This window comes from Molothrus aeneus, chromosome Z, assembly GCF_037042795.1.
Source record: "Molothrus aeneus isolate 106 chromosome Z, BPBGC_Maene_1.0, whole genome shotgun sequence".
NCBI classification, from domain to species: domain Eukaryota; kingdom Metazoa; phylum Chordata; class Aves; order Passeriformes; family Icteridae; genus Molothrus; species Molothrus aeneus.
Genome location: NC_089680.1, coordinates 31782674 through 31799906, shown reverse-complemented (window position 1 = coordinate 31799906; position 17233 = coordinate 31782674). Strand labels below are relative to the sequence as shown.

The 17233-nt window shown below is 40.9% G+C and overlaps 1 protein-coding gene across 3 annotated transcripts in view; it reads right to left on the bottom strand.

Annotated features, from left to right (window-relative positions):
* PDE8B (phosphodiesterase 8B) overlaps nt 1-16920 on the bottom strand; it is a 69609-nt gene extending 52689 nt beyond the window's left edge. For all 3 annotated transcript variants that reach the window (XM_066569314.1, XM_066569315.1, XM_066569316.1), the window contains exon 1: nt 16592-16920. In XM_066569314.1, coding sequence (XP_066425411.1) covers nt 16592-16903 — 312 coding nt within the window. In that variant the 5' untranslated portion in view covers nt 16904-16920. The remainder of the gene's footprint in view (nt 1-16591) is intronic.
* Between the last annotated feature and the right edge of the window lie 313 nt (nt 16921-17233).

Sequence of the window (17233 nt, the reverse complement as noted above, 5' to 3'; positions counted from 1 at the left end):
TCGTGAGTCATCAAACTAAGCCACAATAGACTGGGTCACCCAAACCCAGCATTTCCACCCTCTCTGTTTTGTCGTTCAAGACTAAAGTGTTTACAAAGGTTGTCTCACCAATTTTACAATTCTCAAAGACAAAAGACTTTTCTAATAGGGCACATGGGCTGATTACCCAAACAGAGATGTTTGGCTACCCAAACAGAGATGAAGAGTGAGGAAGAGTAGAAGGAGTATTTGTACAAGGTAGGTATAAGTGACATACATGAAGTGGTAGAGACAAGGGAAGTTCTGACTCAGAGGAACAGAGAAGCAGGTGTTAGATGCACCTGAAGAATTCATACCTCACAGAAACAAGAAATACTCTGATGAAACTTAGTTACCCAGTCTTACAAACTTGAATGCAGTCATGAAAATTTGACTGCTATTATTCTATTAATATAAAGGCAGGTAGGACAAGCATCTGATTTTAGGATTTAACTTTTGCATATAGCTGCAATCCAAATAAGCTCTGCAAAAGCACGGAAAGAAGGCATATAATAGACCTTCACCTGGTCTGCTGAACCAGTGCAAATTATTACTTACACAATAAGCAATAATAATTTTGGTATTACTTACCACTACTTACACAGCGTGTGCGGGTGAAATTAAAAGTTTTCCGGAAAAGCATTTTTTTGGACATTTTGTTCCAGTCTTACCAAAGAGAAGCGCCATTAAATTAAGTTCCATGGTTCAGACCCAGCATTACAAAACTCATGCAAATGCTCTACAGAGACCTCTTACTTCTACTCCAGTTTTTAGGTACTGACATCTCTTTGAACACAATATAGTCATTTTTCTCCACCATTAGGATTGTCCATTATGAGGATGTAATTATGCAACTTACTACCAACACATTACTGAGAAGATTAAAAAAAATTGTACACACAGGGAAGCACGACCCTCTTGCAAATGTCTTGCCAATCAATTTTCTCCCATGGCTTCTGCACGTCCACAGCATGAACTTCCACCCTTAAGAATCAAAAGCAGAAGTTCTGCCTGCTGTGTACAATGTTAACTGACAAATTTTCTCTCCCAAAGAAGAGTTGCAATTGCCTAGTTTCAATGCACCTTATACTGCGGAAGTTGAACCCAGCTCAGCAATTGTTTAATTCTATTTTATGAGCAAGATTTCTGGAGACAAGAAGGGCTTCTTGTACAGTTAAAGGCAGTATAGTCCAAACGTTCAGGACTTCACTGAATTAAGCCCTTACTAAGCAACAGGAGCCATATACCTGCCATGAACTGTGGAAGAGTATCAATCTCCTCTTCAAGAGATCACATGGACATTAAAATCCTGACACTTTCCAACCACCTTTATTAAAAAATCCAGCCCCTGAAAGCCATAAAATATTTTAGTTTCAATTCACAGACAAACATGTGCACCATCACAGATTTTATAAGGCATGATGTCTTCACTTCAGTGGATTAGACCCTGTATCATGGACAACTCCAATGAATAACGGCTTATGTGTAAATTATTCACACTGTTACACTACAGTCCATGAGATTACAACAGAAAAAGCTATTGCTGAGTTTTCTGTTTTATATCTCTCTCATATATCTCTTGATTTTACAGCTGTCTTTGGAGGCACTCTGTAGGGAAATAAGTTGTATTCCCTGTTAATATTGTACTTATTACAAGTGCATGTCACAAGACAGGAAACAGTAACTTCTGTAAGTTTCTTACTGGGTCCCATCTAGTTTTCAAAGAAGTTAAGAAATATTTGATTGTCATAAACTGAGGGAAAGGAGATGCCAAGCGATCAGCTAAAGAGGTCTGGGCACTCAGGCCACTTGTACTACTCTGTGTCACTCTGCAACAGAGTTCTATGGTAGAACAAAAATATTGAGATATATTGAACAAAAGATGCAATAGAATATAATTTTATAAAACATATGGGGTCACTCTAAAATGAGTGCAGATAAAACCATATTTAAATATTTATAAAAATATATATTAAAAACCATATAAAATCATACATTCTCAAGAGAAAGAAATATAATAAACTAGTCCTGTTCAAGACTGCTGAAAAGGGTTTGTTGGAATGCCATAGGCAAAGCTATTAAAAAAAATGGAGAAAAAAACCAACTGCAAGATAGGTAGGGTAGCAGAGAGCCTTGACTGCAAGAGTCATAGAAATTAGGTGAAATTCAAACAATACAAAGAGCTATGTTGCTATCTGTTAGAAGTTTCTTAGCTGAGTACAATAGAAAATGCAGACATGACAGCTTAGGACTCGCATCAGTAAATCAGAGACCAGAAATAAACTTTTTCAAGGCTTTGATGAAACTGAAAAAGATACAGGAGGTGGCTTCCAACAATTGCAAGGGCCAGCTCTCTGACCCAAGCGTCCAGAAATTACATTTTACTTCACATAGCAAGTTGCTGTTAAAGATCAAATGCTCTCCCAAAAGCAAATAAGAGACTTTGGGCTGGGAGACCTTCTCCTCTGTAATAAAATGTCTGTAATTGTTACAGTCAAAGAACATAAAACGTTCATTTCTGGGCACACACAGAACACTCTCACTTGCTCACTAGTCCCACCTGTAGAAACCCTGTGATGAATTTGGTAATGCAGATTGCTGGATCCTCACACTGACTAACAAAAGAGCACCACATACCTTTTCAGTTATGGTATTGCAAATATATCATTACTATCCCTTACAGAATTTAGACCTCAAGTCTTCAGATCCATATAAAATTACTAAAACAATGAATTTTCACATTTGCAGTTCTTGGAGAAACCCCATTTTACCCCTCAATGGCATGGACCTAACCAACTGCTCCAAATTTTGCTGCCAGACATGTGTCATAACCACCCCAGGGCTATTTTAGACTTCTGGGTGCAATGACCCTGAGAAAAAAAGTTAAGTCAAATGAGTGCTCTGGTTTTCCCAGTCGAGCTGGATGGTTCTACTTGTGTCCCTAAATATTTTGCTAGGTCAGGCTTCAATGAAGATCAGGATTGTAAAGACATAACAGTTGCAGAGGGTCATATCAAGCCACCAAACTAACATCATATCTCTGAGAATGGTCAACACAGGATAAGTTGTACCAGACCAGCATAAGCACATGTGACACCTCCCACATCCATTCCCTACTGAAGGCCTTAGACATTTCCAAAACACACAGGAGTAATTTTTTACTTATTAATCCTCCCAAAAAAAGCTCTTTTACTTATTTTTGTACTGTTGCTGGGAACTCATGCTATGTGCACCATGGAACACTACCTCCTTTTTTATATATAGCTGAGAAGCACAGCACAGCCTGACATGTTCTGTAATTTGCAGTCATTATGTTTTTCATGGAGACCGCCACGTAACAGATACAGATTATTCAGAAAACTGCCATTAAAAATAAGCAAAGACATTTTTAAGTCCTCTAGGTAGATATAGCTGTATTTTCAGAGGTGGTGTGAATCAACATACCCTGAATCCACAGTAGGTCTGAGACAACAGCTCTGATAGTCCTAAAGGCAATTTTACAGTCAGCATGGTGGACTAACCATGCAGAGAGATCTGTTCTGAAATGGGAATTTGCCTTGTGTACTCTAAAAAATAAGTGGCTTTGACACTGCAGTAGGTATGAATCTGCAGTAGGTCAGAGACAACAGCTCTGATAGACTTAAAGGCAATTTTACAGTCAGCATGGTGTACTTACCATGCCGAGAGGTCTGTTCTGAGATGGGGATTTGCCTTGTGTACTCCAGAGGACCCACTGTCATACACTGTACCCTTCAGTTGCTGCCAGCAATAACAGGAAAGCATTTCATCCATGTGCTGCCTCGTGTGACTAGGTTCTCCAGGAAAAGAAACATAATGACAACAGAACCAGCAACAGCCTACTCATCTACCTTGCTTAGTTTCTTTTGAGAGATTTGGGATCAGAAGCAAATAAGAAACCATATTTATTTAAAGATTGATTGCTAAATTCTTCACCTTAGTGCTCCATTTAATCTCTTTCTTCAAAAGGGAATGAACTTCCATTTCAGCATGTGCTCACTGAACACATCTGCAAGTATTAAACACACAGTGGAGCCAAAACAGTAACTACATACAAGATGTTATGTCTGATGGTGAGATGAGTAAATAATCACTCATTTTATTTTTCACCCTGAATATTGATCTAACAGTGCAACCTCTACCCAAGGTGTGAAATACATCATCACAAAAAGTTAAAAAAAAAAACCCCATGTCCATTACCAAGCAAAGAGGAAGAGCAGCAAGCACTGCAATTCCATTTGGGAGACACTGGGCCTTTTTAGATCTGATCTAGCTGCTCAATGCCACCTACCCTTATAATAGTGTCACACCACCCTTATAATAGTGGCAGAGCTGAGGTGCTTATGCATTTGTTGAGGTGCCCTAGTACAAGAGTGGCTAAGTCTCAGCAAGAGCTGTAAGGTCTCAGTCCTATGCTTCCAACCTCAGAAAGGAACATCACTGGGCTGTTAGTTAGGTGTAGTCAGCTGCTGAAGCGTGTATCCATCCTGACAGTGTGCATTCTGCAGCTGATGTTGCAGCTATCATTAGCACTCAAGCTTTAGTAACCTGAAGTTGGTTTAAAACTACTGTGGGTATCTCTATGGTAACATGCCTTTGGACCTCCGCACTGCAGCATGAAGTGAAGTTAGCAGTACCAGACAGGGAGAAAATTTTCAGCTGGATCCTCCCAGCTAATAGAAGATATTAATGTATTAGAAATAAGGCCTTTTGAAGAAGCTGTAAATCAGGTGAACGTTTTTATCAGAGTATAACCAGAATCTCAAACTGACTATAGTAAGTTCTAATTTATGAATAAATGAAACATTTTTCCCAGAATTTTGTGGTTGAAATATTTCTCTCGTTGAAGCAAAATTTTCAAATAAACAGAAAATCCAATTCTTACTAACTTCCCATTAGCATACAAGTCAGTTGCTGAGTGAATTTTTAAGAAGGCAAGCAGGAAAAATTTGAAAGGAGATTAGAGAAGATGTACAGAAGGCTCTTCCCTGTTTTACACTTAATTCTGTGACAGGCAGCATGAAGGTACATTTATGCTATGATTTTTTCCTGTCCATGGCATGCATATTGATAGTAAAAAAGAAGATATACCTGTATTGTCAGATACTAATCACTTTAGTCAATACTTGGAATAGACAAAGAACAACCCTTCTTCAGAGTGAGGAAGAATGACTGAAGATACTTGGCAGCTGGTAGAAGCAGGCTGTGAACTGTGACCAAAAAGAACAAAGAAATTCACACATTTAAATGTATCCTGCTTTGATCCCATTTTCAGTAAGGGCAATACCTCTGCAATCATTCGAAAGGGCAAGGAGAGGGGCAATAAAATAAATAAAATTTATTTTGGGAATAAAGTCAATGAAAACTGGAGGAAAGATGCCAGCAGATGGCACACCCAACCTGCAGACAAGAATGTAGCAAGTATATGTACAAACATATAAAAAATCTCCTATTGTTCAAAGAAGGCAAACTATCCTCTTCTTATGTGATCACTTCCTCAGTGATCCTATGCTGAAAGAACAGGTGAAAACCAAAAATCCTGTGGCAGGGAGAGTGGCAGATCAATGAAAGAAAGCACTGCTGACATCTCCAAGTGATGCATATCTTGTAGCTGCACCAATGCCTGGCCACTACCTCCCTCACCTACCAAGAAATGTTGAACAGTTATCAGGGGGAGTTAGAAAAAAGCCAATTGGAGCAGCAGCACAGCCCAACTACAGTTAAAATAGCTAAGGGCTGTGTAGGAGGTATAATGCCAGCTATTTTGATCACTGTTAGCCCTTTAGCCACAAGAGAATGTATTGCAGCCCAGACATTTATTCCTATTGAATTAAAAATAAAATGTGGGGAAATTTTCTGAAAATCTGAATAGCCTTTTGCCCACTGCCTATCTAAAAAAAGCCAGATCATCATCTCACTGATGTCAGTGTTCTTTCCAGATGCAAGATTTGCATTCTAACATATGGAGTCGCGACTTCTGAATTTGTACTGCTGGACTATATGTATGCATTTCACATTTCTACGCTGGAGCTGGAAGTGCAAAATGGCACCAAGTTTTAATGTTGCATCATTAAACATTGTTTTGTACAGTAAACACTGTATTTTAAGCTCATTCATTAGATTTTGAAATAAAATGCTTCTCTTTCCTTCAGTGGTAGGAAATGATACACAAAAAATTCAGATGATTAAAGTTCATCCTTTGATGGGCAATCATGTGCATCAGCCAAGTAGGAAAACACTATTCTCTGACAAGAATTCACATGTGAGCTACAGAAATACAGCACCTTTTTCAGTATAAAACTATCTACAGGTCTGTGGATATTTGCAACTAAATGAAAAATAACAATAAAGCAAACGTGAAAGGATGGCCTTGAAGGAGTTACTTCCAGCACAGCAGATTTTTCAAATCTAAGGTGAGGTCGCAGATGTCTTATAGCTCCAAAGGGGCAAAAAAATGCTTCATCTAAAAATAGCCTCTTGTATAAATGCAGTGGAACCCATGAAAAAGATTCCCTTCTTTGAAGACAGTTCATTACTGAACTCTTTGAACTGTACGGATAGTCCCTAAGCCACTAAAATGCCAGAGGGCCAAGAGGGATCTGTATGTGCATCAGCTGTTCTTATGTATCTGCAACCAGACACCCATTCTGGTTGACTGTAATACTCATCAGTCCCACTAGTTTTTCTCATCTCAATAATTTTATATTTCACTTTCATAAACCTGAAAGAAAAAGTCTGACATCTCTACCACCAGGATGCACAAAATATAACTTAAAATTATGACATTTAAAATATATTGTCTTTAAGACTTGCACAACTCTTGTCTTGAGTGTGAGCCTTAAATAAATCTATCAAACACATAGTTTTTAACCCACTAATGGTGTGAGAAAAAAAACCCCAGTTCTGTTGCTCAGTTCAATCTCACCTAAAGGACTAGAGTAGTAAAAGCTCTGTCACACAGAACCAAAAAAAAACCCAGAATGTATCAAAGAAACTGTTGCTCCAAACAAAATGACACCATTTATACAGTTACATTTGAAAGAAAAAAAAACCAAAACCCATTAAGTTTAAATAATTCCCATGCACCAGACTCACAGAGCTAACACATTGTGTGAATTCTGTCCTAATTGGGATGGCAATACAGAAGTCCCTGCTGACATTTAACAAAGTTATCACAGAAGTTATGCTAAAACCAGTTATATCAGTAGTATCACCGTATTGGAACAATTATGATTCTTAGTGTTACTTGTTTTGCTTTGGTGTTATTTTGTTGTTGTAATTTTGGTTTTGGGGAGAATATCTTTGCCTCTCTTTTGTCAAAACTTCTTTCAGAAAGCAGGTGGTTAGTGATCTTCAGTTTGTCTAGACTAATATTAGGTACTTCTTTCTTGCTTTCAAATGTTTGACTATAAGATGCAGAAGGAGTCCTCTGCTACTGTGATGGGCTCATTAATAAAACAGAGACAAGCACAGACTAACAAGTGGCTTTAAGCAGCAGTGGGTACAGTTTTGTACACAGATCATCTAGGCAATTCCTGTTGCAGCAGCATTGAGTGGTAAAGATATGTTTTTGTTGTGCAGCTCTAAGATTTGGACAGAAATCTCTAGATTCAGATATCACATCTGCTCAAGACTCAAAGCATCAAAGAATCCAGTGCCACCAAGAAAAGACTTTTATTTCCCCCCAAAACACCTCTCTACCTACATGTCCCTTAAGCTCCATTCCCTTTGGTATGTCTCTGCCCTGAACTCCTCCAGCCCATAACACAGGACCCATCCACAACCACCCCAGCTTAGCTAGATTGATCATTTTTTTACTACTTGAACCATGATATCTCACCTGCTTAGTCCATCTCAGATCTTCACTTCAACCATCTCTCCTCTAACCACCCACCACACCATCATAGTACTCCAGCTGACCTTTTTGACAAAAGTAGCCAAAGATTTCCCAGGTTTCCACCACCACCCTGTGGCTGCCATCCAGAGCTCCAAGGGGAAGGAGAGCTGTCCAGCAGCTGCAGATCAGTACACCATGACCATGAGAATGCAAGAAATCTTAACTTTTTTGTCTTGCTATCCTAGCCTACACATTGCAATTTGAGGTAAAATGCAGCAGTCTGAAACAAGGCCATGGCAAAGGTGTTTAGGCCACAGCAAAGGTGTTTGACACAGCAGTTACTGACTTCTTCCATGAGCCACAGCACTGCTTAGAACATTAACACAGACCTAAACGTTTAACACATGTGAATGGATTTATTCTGGAATGTAATATAACCACCCTTTCTGAAATCTTGTGATTTTTCACAATATAGACAGTTGTTTAAGAAAGATTTGTCTTTAGGACAAGGAGGAAGTAATGATTCATCAGGCAGGACTGTTTGGGATGCATGGATTTCAGGGAAGCAATCTTAAAAGCGAGAGAAAGAGAAAGCGACAACAGCCAACAGTCCAGTGAGAAGAGTACTCACGTGAGAGGACCTTTTTATAAACTTTCAAAACAGAGACTTGAGCTTGGGTGTCTATCCAGAAAACACCTGAGTCATCACATTAACACCTATTCCGGGGTCTCAGAAGAAATTTGATTAACTTTGGAAAAGAACACACACAAAAAGCTAAACCTAATTTTCTCTCTCCTTTTCTAAAAGAGGTTTCTTGATTTTCGGGCTAGCACAATGGTTTGATAAATTGCATTTCATAATGGACATGATAACTGCAGGGGAACAATGATCATTGACAACATTCAAGTCCACAGTGCCCTCAGATAGCCTTCTAAGTCTGCAGCAGGGGAGGAGGAAAGCCTCTCTCACTGTTCTTCTAGAAAAATGGCTAACCTAAGAGAAAAGGGAAAATTGACTGCTGGAAGTAGCTCCCAAGCTAACACCAGAGACCTCATGTTCAATTCCACATTCAATTACACTGATTTTTTTTTACAACACTAAAAGGTATACCACCTGTAACTATATCACTATTTGATGAAAACATGCATATAACAAGATAGGAATCAGACCTCACTCTTCCAAATATAAACAAATTAATTGTAATTAAATCTGACAGGCTGCAGCTCTATATGAAAACTGACTGTGAGCAGTTTCTCCTAGGCTTACAAACAGATGTTGAATAGCTTGATTTTTACTACCTATATTGCTTTAAAACTCTCTTCTGTCCATTTCATCAGTGGATGTTACTGACCCTACTGATGCAGAGTCTCTCAAATATCCATTGTTCCTTTGGAATTCTTATTTAAATGTGGTTTAATAATATCTATACACACATTCACACCTGGCTGTATTGTCTGTGAATTCTGTGTACTGGAATCCAGGTGGCCCAGATCTCTGCAATTCCTGCTCTATTTTTCCATGCCATGAAACCAACTGCACTGGTCCAGTTTTCCCATCCTTTTGGACCAAATGCTGCCTCCTCAGATGCAACCTGAATCCAGGGTAAAAGGTCAATTAATTGTAAATCTACATCAAAATTAGACATGCATTTTCAAAGTGAATAACTCATGTTATTAAGAGTTTAATATTGAGACAGTTTCTGAAGTAGCACCATTTAGATGCGGGGTTTCTCAGCATAAATCTGCACTCTACCCTTTCTACATCCAAGATATGAAATATTTGGCATTGGATAGCCAAGTCAAAGATTTACAGGGTAGAGATACACATGGATTTTTAAAAACTATTCTCCAGAGTACCTTGCTATTCAAAGAGTCAGAGGTAATACAAAGGAACATCATGTCTCTAATGCATTTTGTTCTTTTACAGCTGACAACAAGGGTGAGAAAGACATTTATAAATAATTGGATGCGGAAGGATGGGGCTGTGGTTAACACAAGTGGCTGAACTGAAAGGGAAAAATAAAGTTCACTGTCAAATGGACTAATGGTCTTCTCAAGTGAAGAAAGTTACCTGGAGTAGACACTGCCACCAAAAAACTGTACAGAACGTCACCTTAACTCAGAATTAACAATGTATTTTTGCACAGAACTTCTTCCTCACATAGAGAGAAAGGTGACTCAAGCTTCATAAGCCAAAAGCACTGGTGTTTTGGGGGAGCTGTGGAAGCTCCTGCACAATGAGCTCATTCTACTTTATGGTCTGTGAGACTGCCCCAGAAAAGATGCCCTCAAAAAAGCAAGGGGACAGCCAGGTGTTGTGTTGCTGCCCTACAGTAAGGTGACTGCTGGTGACTTTCTGGGCTAGAAATGCACCTACTGATCTGTGCCAGAGGGAGACAGTACTACACAAGAGATCATCAGGAGGCAGTTAGCTGTAAGCTCATGCCCTCAACCACTTCAAACACACAGGCTGCTCTTCACTATCTCTGTACTTTGGTCTTTACATGAGTAAATGTGATTGCTGATTTCCTTAAGCTATAATCCTGGGTTTGAAAAGACTCACCAAAAAAAGGTAAATGCTGCTGCATCATAAAACACTTCACATGTTATTTTCTAGCAGCCATACAGGTACATCCAGTGTTCACTAAAGGCACTTTTAGAAAAGTTACATGGACAATAGAGAAAATTTTGAAAGATTCACACCAAGCTCTTCAGAAGATAAAACCTCAGTCTCATTCTGCGCATATCAAACAGTAAAAGGGCAAAACAGATGCTGCTAATGGTCAGTTTAACACCACTTGGTATTTTGGGCACTGAAAGACAAAGTCTTAAAATAAATTTTTACTGAAGGACTTAGAGGGGTCCTGGACTTGTTGAGTTCTAATGATGAAACTGTTGAGGCTCATTGTTCTCTTACAAGCCTTCGGCAATTCTCTTTTCTCATACATGTGTGTGCGCACGCACGTGTGCTCATTTTATATTTAGTGATATAAATGCATATCATCCAGAGCAATTTTGGAAGTCCAGAATGTTGTGTGACTCAATGTGAAGTTATTAATCAGGCTTCTCTTTGCCAGGTGGTTTAATATTTTCTGAAGAAATGGTTTTATCTGTTTTGTAACAGTTCTTCTGTCAAGCATTGCTTAAGAGCATAACAACAGTGCTTGCCAAAGTTCACCTGCATCATTTGAAGGAGGAATGGAAAGGTCAGATACAGATCAGCAAAAGTCCTTTTACTGTATTCATTTAAGATACCTGGGCTTAGTCACAGAATAACACCTCTATACTAGTACTTTTCTTTAGGGTAAGAGCTATTCAGGCCAGCACCTCTCAGAGAACAGTTAGCCTAAAATAACAAGGTCCTGCATTGTAATATATTTCAACAGTTTTTGGCCTGCTCAATTTTTTTATGCCAACTCTGCAGTACTCAGCTATGTTCAAGAGGTGCCTTATGTCTCAGGTGTCCTACTGAGTTGTGAAATGAACCTTCATCACACTAAGTTACAGAGTTGGGTGGTTTATTTTCTAGGTTTACACTACATCTGGTGTGTTCCTCATGCCACAGAACTTACTACTAGCCAGTTAAACCGTAGTACACCTCAAACAAAACCAGAAGTGCAAGAAGTACCCTCACTTTTCTTATACGTGGTACTGCTTGAAAGACAATTGTATTTGAAATCAAGGCAATACCTATGACTATATTTACACATGACCTATGAACTTGATGCAACTCTCTCAGTGGCTGGATTTCTTGATGTTCTCCAATTTGTATTTGGCAGCTGCAGTCTTAGAATTATTCCCCACATAAAAACAAGACAAAACAAAACAAGCAAAACTAAAACCAAACCAACCAACCAAACAAACAAACAACAACAACCCCCCCCCCCAAAAAAAAACAAACAAAAAACACCTAACCAAAAAAACCATTGACATTTTGAAGAGAAGGATATGTCCCATATGTCCCAACACTTCCACCTTGGAACTTAACACAGCCAACACTGGTAAGAAATACTGTCCCATTGTATTTTTGCTTATTTCTGAGCTTTTCTTGCTACAGAAAAGCCTGAAAATGGTCAAATTCTACTGCTACTGTGACTGATCAAGAGAGGCTCATAAACAAGTCTTTCTTTTCTACAGAGAAGATAGCATAAGAAGAACCAAATCATTACACCTGCTGTTCTTGTAATTTCAAGAAGAAAAATATGATAAAGTAATCAATGGAAGTCTGCAAGTTGTTTGCAGGGTTTTTTCCATCTAGCTAATATGTTAGCAACACGAGCTTTGAAACTTGTCTGTTGCTGTAAAGTTTTGTTAATGCTGAAGTCTCAAGATATCAAGAAAATCAGAACTTTTCACAACTTCTGCTTAAGACTTGGCCATCATTAAAAGATGTAAACATATATAAGGGATTTACATTTGCAAATCCCCAAGGAAGTGTCCAAAAGACTGTTTACTTCTTGCTAAACAGGTGGTACTGCTGCACTTCAGAACCAGCAGTAACTGAGCAATTGGTCAAGCAGCCATTATACAGTCAGCATCTTCTCAGCTCATTGTTATGCTTCCGTGATGGAAGCTAAATGCCTTGTATCTTTATAGAAAGCTGATGGAACATTTGAGATATTAATACTCTTTCTTTTCATTACATTGTTTTGCTTTGTTAAGGAGGGTACAAAGGGAAGGAATGGCTGGTTTTTTTCAATTGAGTGCTTCTGCCCAAGTACTTTAAGAACAGAGTGTATGGCTGAGCACCAGAAACTGTGGGTCCTCTCCCAAATCAACCTGTAACAAGTCCACTTGAGATCTTTGTCAAGCAACCTGTAGATAATTGTTTACCAGGCTTTCAAGATCAAAAGAAACACACCTACCCACCAAAATTGCTGACCAGTTACTCATAAACAGTGTCAGTGGATGGGACCAACACCTCTCAATTCTCTGAACAATTCATAACTTTTCATTAAGGAAAGAAGAAGAAAAGAAAAAAACAAAAAATTATCTTTTGTAACACTGACCTCACACCAAATGAATACAGATAAATACTTTGAAAGTAAGGTTTAGATAAGCCATGTATTTTAAGTGACATTGGATCATTTTTTCTTTGGTTGGCTTTTATTTTTTATTTGAACTGAATAGGGTTGAAATTATTACAGGTTGATTTATTTTAAGGCTAGTTTCATACTATCGTGTGGATGAGTTTTAAAACATTGTATAAAAAGCAGGATCAAATGTAAAGTGCAATACTTGATTGTGTAAACAACTAAAGAGCAGTTTAGAACACAAAATGAAGGCACACCAAGCAACATGGTGTCTTTCAAAACCAAGACACATAGTTTGAGTGTTTTGAGCAGTTACAGAACAGATATATATACATTTTATTATATAATAGTGCTAATAGTTAGTATATTGCTTTTGTCTTCTAATTCACTTAGATGAGATTTTGTGGTGGTTTAACCCCAGATGGCAACTAAGCCCCAGGCAGCTGCTCATTCACTCAATCACCCAGAGGATGGGGAAGGAATCTGAGGAGTGAAATTGAAATAACTCATGAATTTGACACTTTATTAGGTAAAGTAAAAGGTGCACACATGAGCAAAGCAAAACAAGGAATTAAGTCATCATTTCCCATGGGTAGGCAGGTGTAAAGCCATCCCCAGGAGAGCAGGGCCCATCATGTGCAGTGACTACTTGGGAGGACAAACACCATCACTCCAAATGTCCCCTGTGCCTTCCTCCTTCTTTCCCCAAGTGTGATGCCATATGGTATGGAATATCCAATATTGCTAATGCATGCAACCAAGCACTACAGCAGTTAAAACCAAGTGGTATTTCTAGACACTCTTTCCATATCAAAATAAATTATATTATTCTTCACTTTTGAGCTTTTATGGAAATAAATATTGTTATCGTGTACTACTGCAGGAACATGTTTCCACACTTTTCCACTTATAATCTGTCAAGTATAGTATACTATTTTGCCTGTATGATAGTTCTGTAATAACCCAACCCTGTTGTAGTCAATACTTTAGTGCGATGTACAAAATTACGCCAGGACTGGCAGTAAGAATGGCAGCTCTAACTCAACTAAAAAAAAAAAAACAAATTACAGATCCTAATTCTTTTAAGAATGAAAATATTTCTACTATATAATTGAAATAATTGTTAAATAACTTCAAAAACCCCAGACGCCTAACAAACTCATAATTTGTAAAAAGAAGTGAAGCTATCAAAAATAATCACAAATCTGAACCACAGAATCATTTAGGTTGGAAAAGACTGAATATGGCACTTAGTGCCATGGACTAGTTGACAAGGTGATGTTAAGTCATAGGTTGGGCTTGATGATCTCAAAAGTCTTTTCCAACCTAGTTAATGCTGTGATTCTGTGAACAGACATCCAAGTTCAAATCCAATCTTTGACCAATCACCACTGTATCACTACGGCACACAGTGCCACATCCAGTCATTTCTTGAACAATTCCAGGGATGATGACTTTATCACTTTCCTGGCCAGTCACTCCCAATGCTTGACAATCCTTTGTGTGAAGAAATTCTTCCTGATGTACCACCTGAACCTTCCCTGGAGCAGTTTGAGGCTGTTTCCTCTTATCCTGTATCTTGTTGCCTGGAAGAAGATACCAACCCCCACCTGGCTGCACACTCCTTTCAGTTGTAGAGAGTGGGAAGGTTCCCCCTGAGCTTTCTTTTCTTCAGTCTTCTCTCTCACGCCCAGCTCCCTCAGCTGTTCCACAGCTCTGTTTCCCTTCCCTAGACTCACTCTAGCACCTCAATGCCTTGTAGTGAAGAGCCCAGAGCTAGACACAGGATTCCAGGTGTGGCCTCACCTTTTCTGAGTACAGGGGGCCAATCCCTGCCCTGGCCCTGCTGGCCACAGCATTGCTGATCCAGGCCAGGATGCCATTGGCCTTCTTGGCCACCTGGGCACAGCCTGGCTCATGTTCAGCTGCTGTCACCAGCACCCCCAGGGCCTTTCCAGCCACTCTGCCCCAGCCTGTGCAGCTGCCTGGGGTTGGTGTGACCCAAGGGCAGGACCCAGCACTGGGCCTTGTGGAACCCACCAACATTACAATACCGATCAGAAAGTTCAAACCATCTGAAATACATGCAGTTTAAATAACTAGAAAGTTGGGAAATATATTTGTTTATAACAGCATGTAATGTAATAATATATAGTAAACAACTATTGAGAACCAAGTTATGACTCTAAAAAAACTTTTTTTTTCCAATTCTTCCTATTTTCTTTTCAATTCTCAACTTAATTGTAAAAGTGTTTTGATTTTGTTCTCCTCTTAACAGGAGAAAAAAGAAATCATATTAAAAAAAGAAATCATGTTTTGTCTGAAGTATTGCACTCTGACTAGTAAAAAAAAATAAAAATCTATAAATCCAAGAAATACAAGAATTGTTTTACTCCAGCTATGCTTGAATTTTGTCCCAGTTGTTGATAATGCAGGCTCCTCATCTGAGTGAGTAAAACAGTAAACATGACTGCAGACAATTCTACAATTTTCTCAGCATTTGAACTAACAAACTGACAATGGGCCATGGGGGTGTTGGGTTTTTTTCTGTGATTTCTCCCACTTATGTTTTCCTTAAGTTTTCCTAATATGTCTGATTTTTTAAATAATTAAGGAACATTTTATAACTTTGGAATTTCTTACTGATATTCTAACAAAATACTAGGATTACTTTGTGACATGATATCCTGCTTTCTTAGTAAAACAGAAAAGTAACCTAAGATGCAGCTAAGATCATGACACCGGTTTTGATTTTTGTTTGGTTTTTTTTTGTTTTTTTGTTTGTTTGTTTGGTTGGTTGGTTGGGGTTTTTTTGGTTTTTTTGGTTTGGTTTTTTTTTGTTTGTTTTTTATTTATAAACTTTGGAAGGAGGCAACAAAACAAATTTTAATTTCTAAAAGACTTTCAGGGAAGTTACTTACTCTGATATTAAAAAAAAACCAAACAACCCACAAACCAAACAAACCTCATGGAAAAAAAAATCCAGCGCAATGATCTCTTCGCAAGTGCTAAACTTAAGTGAAGACGTTGACAGGCAGGTTGCAGCAGTGCCTGCTTTAGCCACTGAGAGGGGGACCAAGTCTTCCAGGTACCCTACAGACACAGCCCCCGCCCGCTCCTCCAGGAGCATCTCCACAGCCCTAAAGCAGCAAGGTGCATCAGCGTACGTGTGCAGATCATAGTGGTTCGGTTCTCAGCCGAACACCCACGCCTAGAAGCAACAGTTCATTTTAACAGATACGGCGGGAAGAAAAAGGGATGAAGTAAATAAAGCTAGCACTAAGTACTCTCTGCCATCAGCCACAGAGCTCAAAACAAGCCCTTTCCCCGCTCGCTGGGTGTGCGTGGCCGATCCCAGCACAGGGCGCCCCGGAGCCGCACCAAGGCTGTGGTTCGGGGCGGAGAAAGGCTGAGAGAGCCTGAGGGGCCCGGCGGCTGCTGCTCCCCCCGGTTAGCTCCAGGCGAGGCGGCCCCCCCGCAGCAGTGCCAGCCCGGCCCGGCCCGGCCGCCGCAGCTGCGGTGAGTCAGTGGGCACTAGGGCACCGCTCCTGCCAGCTGCATCCCGCCCGCCGAGCATCCTCCGGCGGGGGAGGCGCTGGGTCCGCACACCGTCCTCCCTCTGCCGCGGCCGGCGGGGACCCGCACCGGGACCGCCGGAAATCCCTCCGGAGCGGCGACCTCTTACCTTGGCACTGGAGCTGCTGGTCTGGGTGTCCGCCTCGACGCTGCAGCAGTGGGGCGTCCTGGACCGGGCGGAGGCGCCGCCGGACTCCCTGCGCTCCTTGCGGCGGGGGCCGGCGGAGGGCGGCGGCTGCCGGCTCTGGTAGGCGAGGACGGAGGGGATGGAGTCGGCCGCGTCTGTCTTAACGAAGAGGCCGTGCAGGGTGGTGGTGCCCTGCGAGATCGTGGTGGTCTGGTGGGGGGAGTTGGACTCCTCCGAGTCCCGGCAGTATATCACACCGCTATGCGAGACGTGAATGCTGGGTGCGCAGCCCATCCCTTCCCTTCCCAGCCACCCCGCCCCGCTGCACCGCCGCTCCGCTCCGCTCCCACCTGCCGCCCGCCCGGGATGCGGGGCCGCCGCCCCTGCGCCGCGCACCCCGCGCCGCCGGCACCGGCGCCTCCCCCCGCCGGTGGCGCTGCCCCGGCCACTCCCGCCCCTGCGGCGCCTCCCCGTCACCCCGCCCGCTCCCCGCGCTGCCTCTGGGGTCCCCAGATCTGCTAAGCCCCTTCCCCTCTTCGGCAGCGTCTTAGGGAGCGCCGGCGACCACCGAGCTGTGTTCACCTGGGGTGGGGGGAAGCGGAGGAGGATGAGGAGAAGCATGAG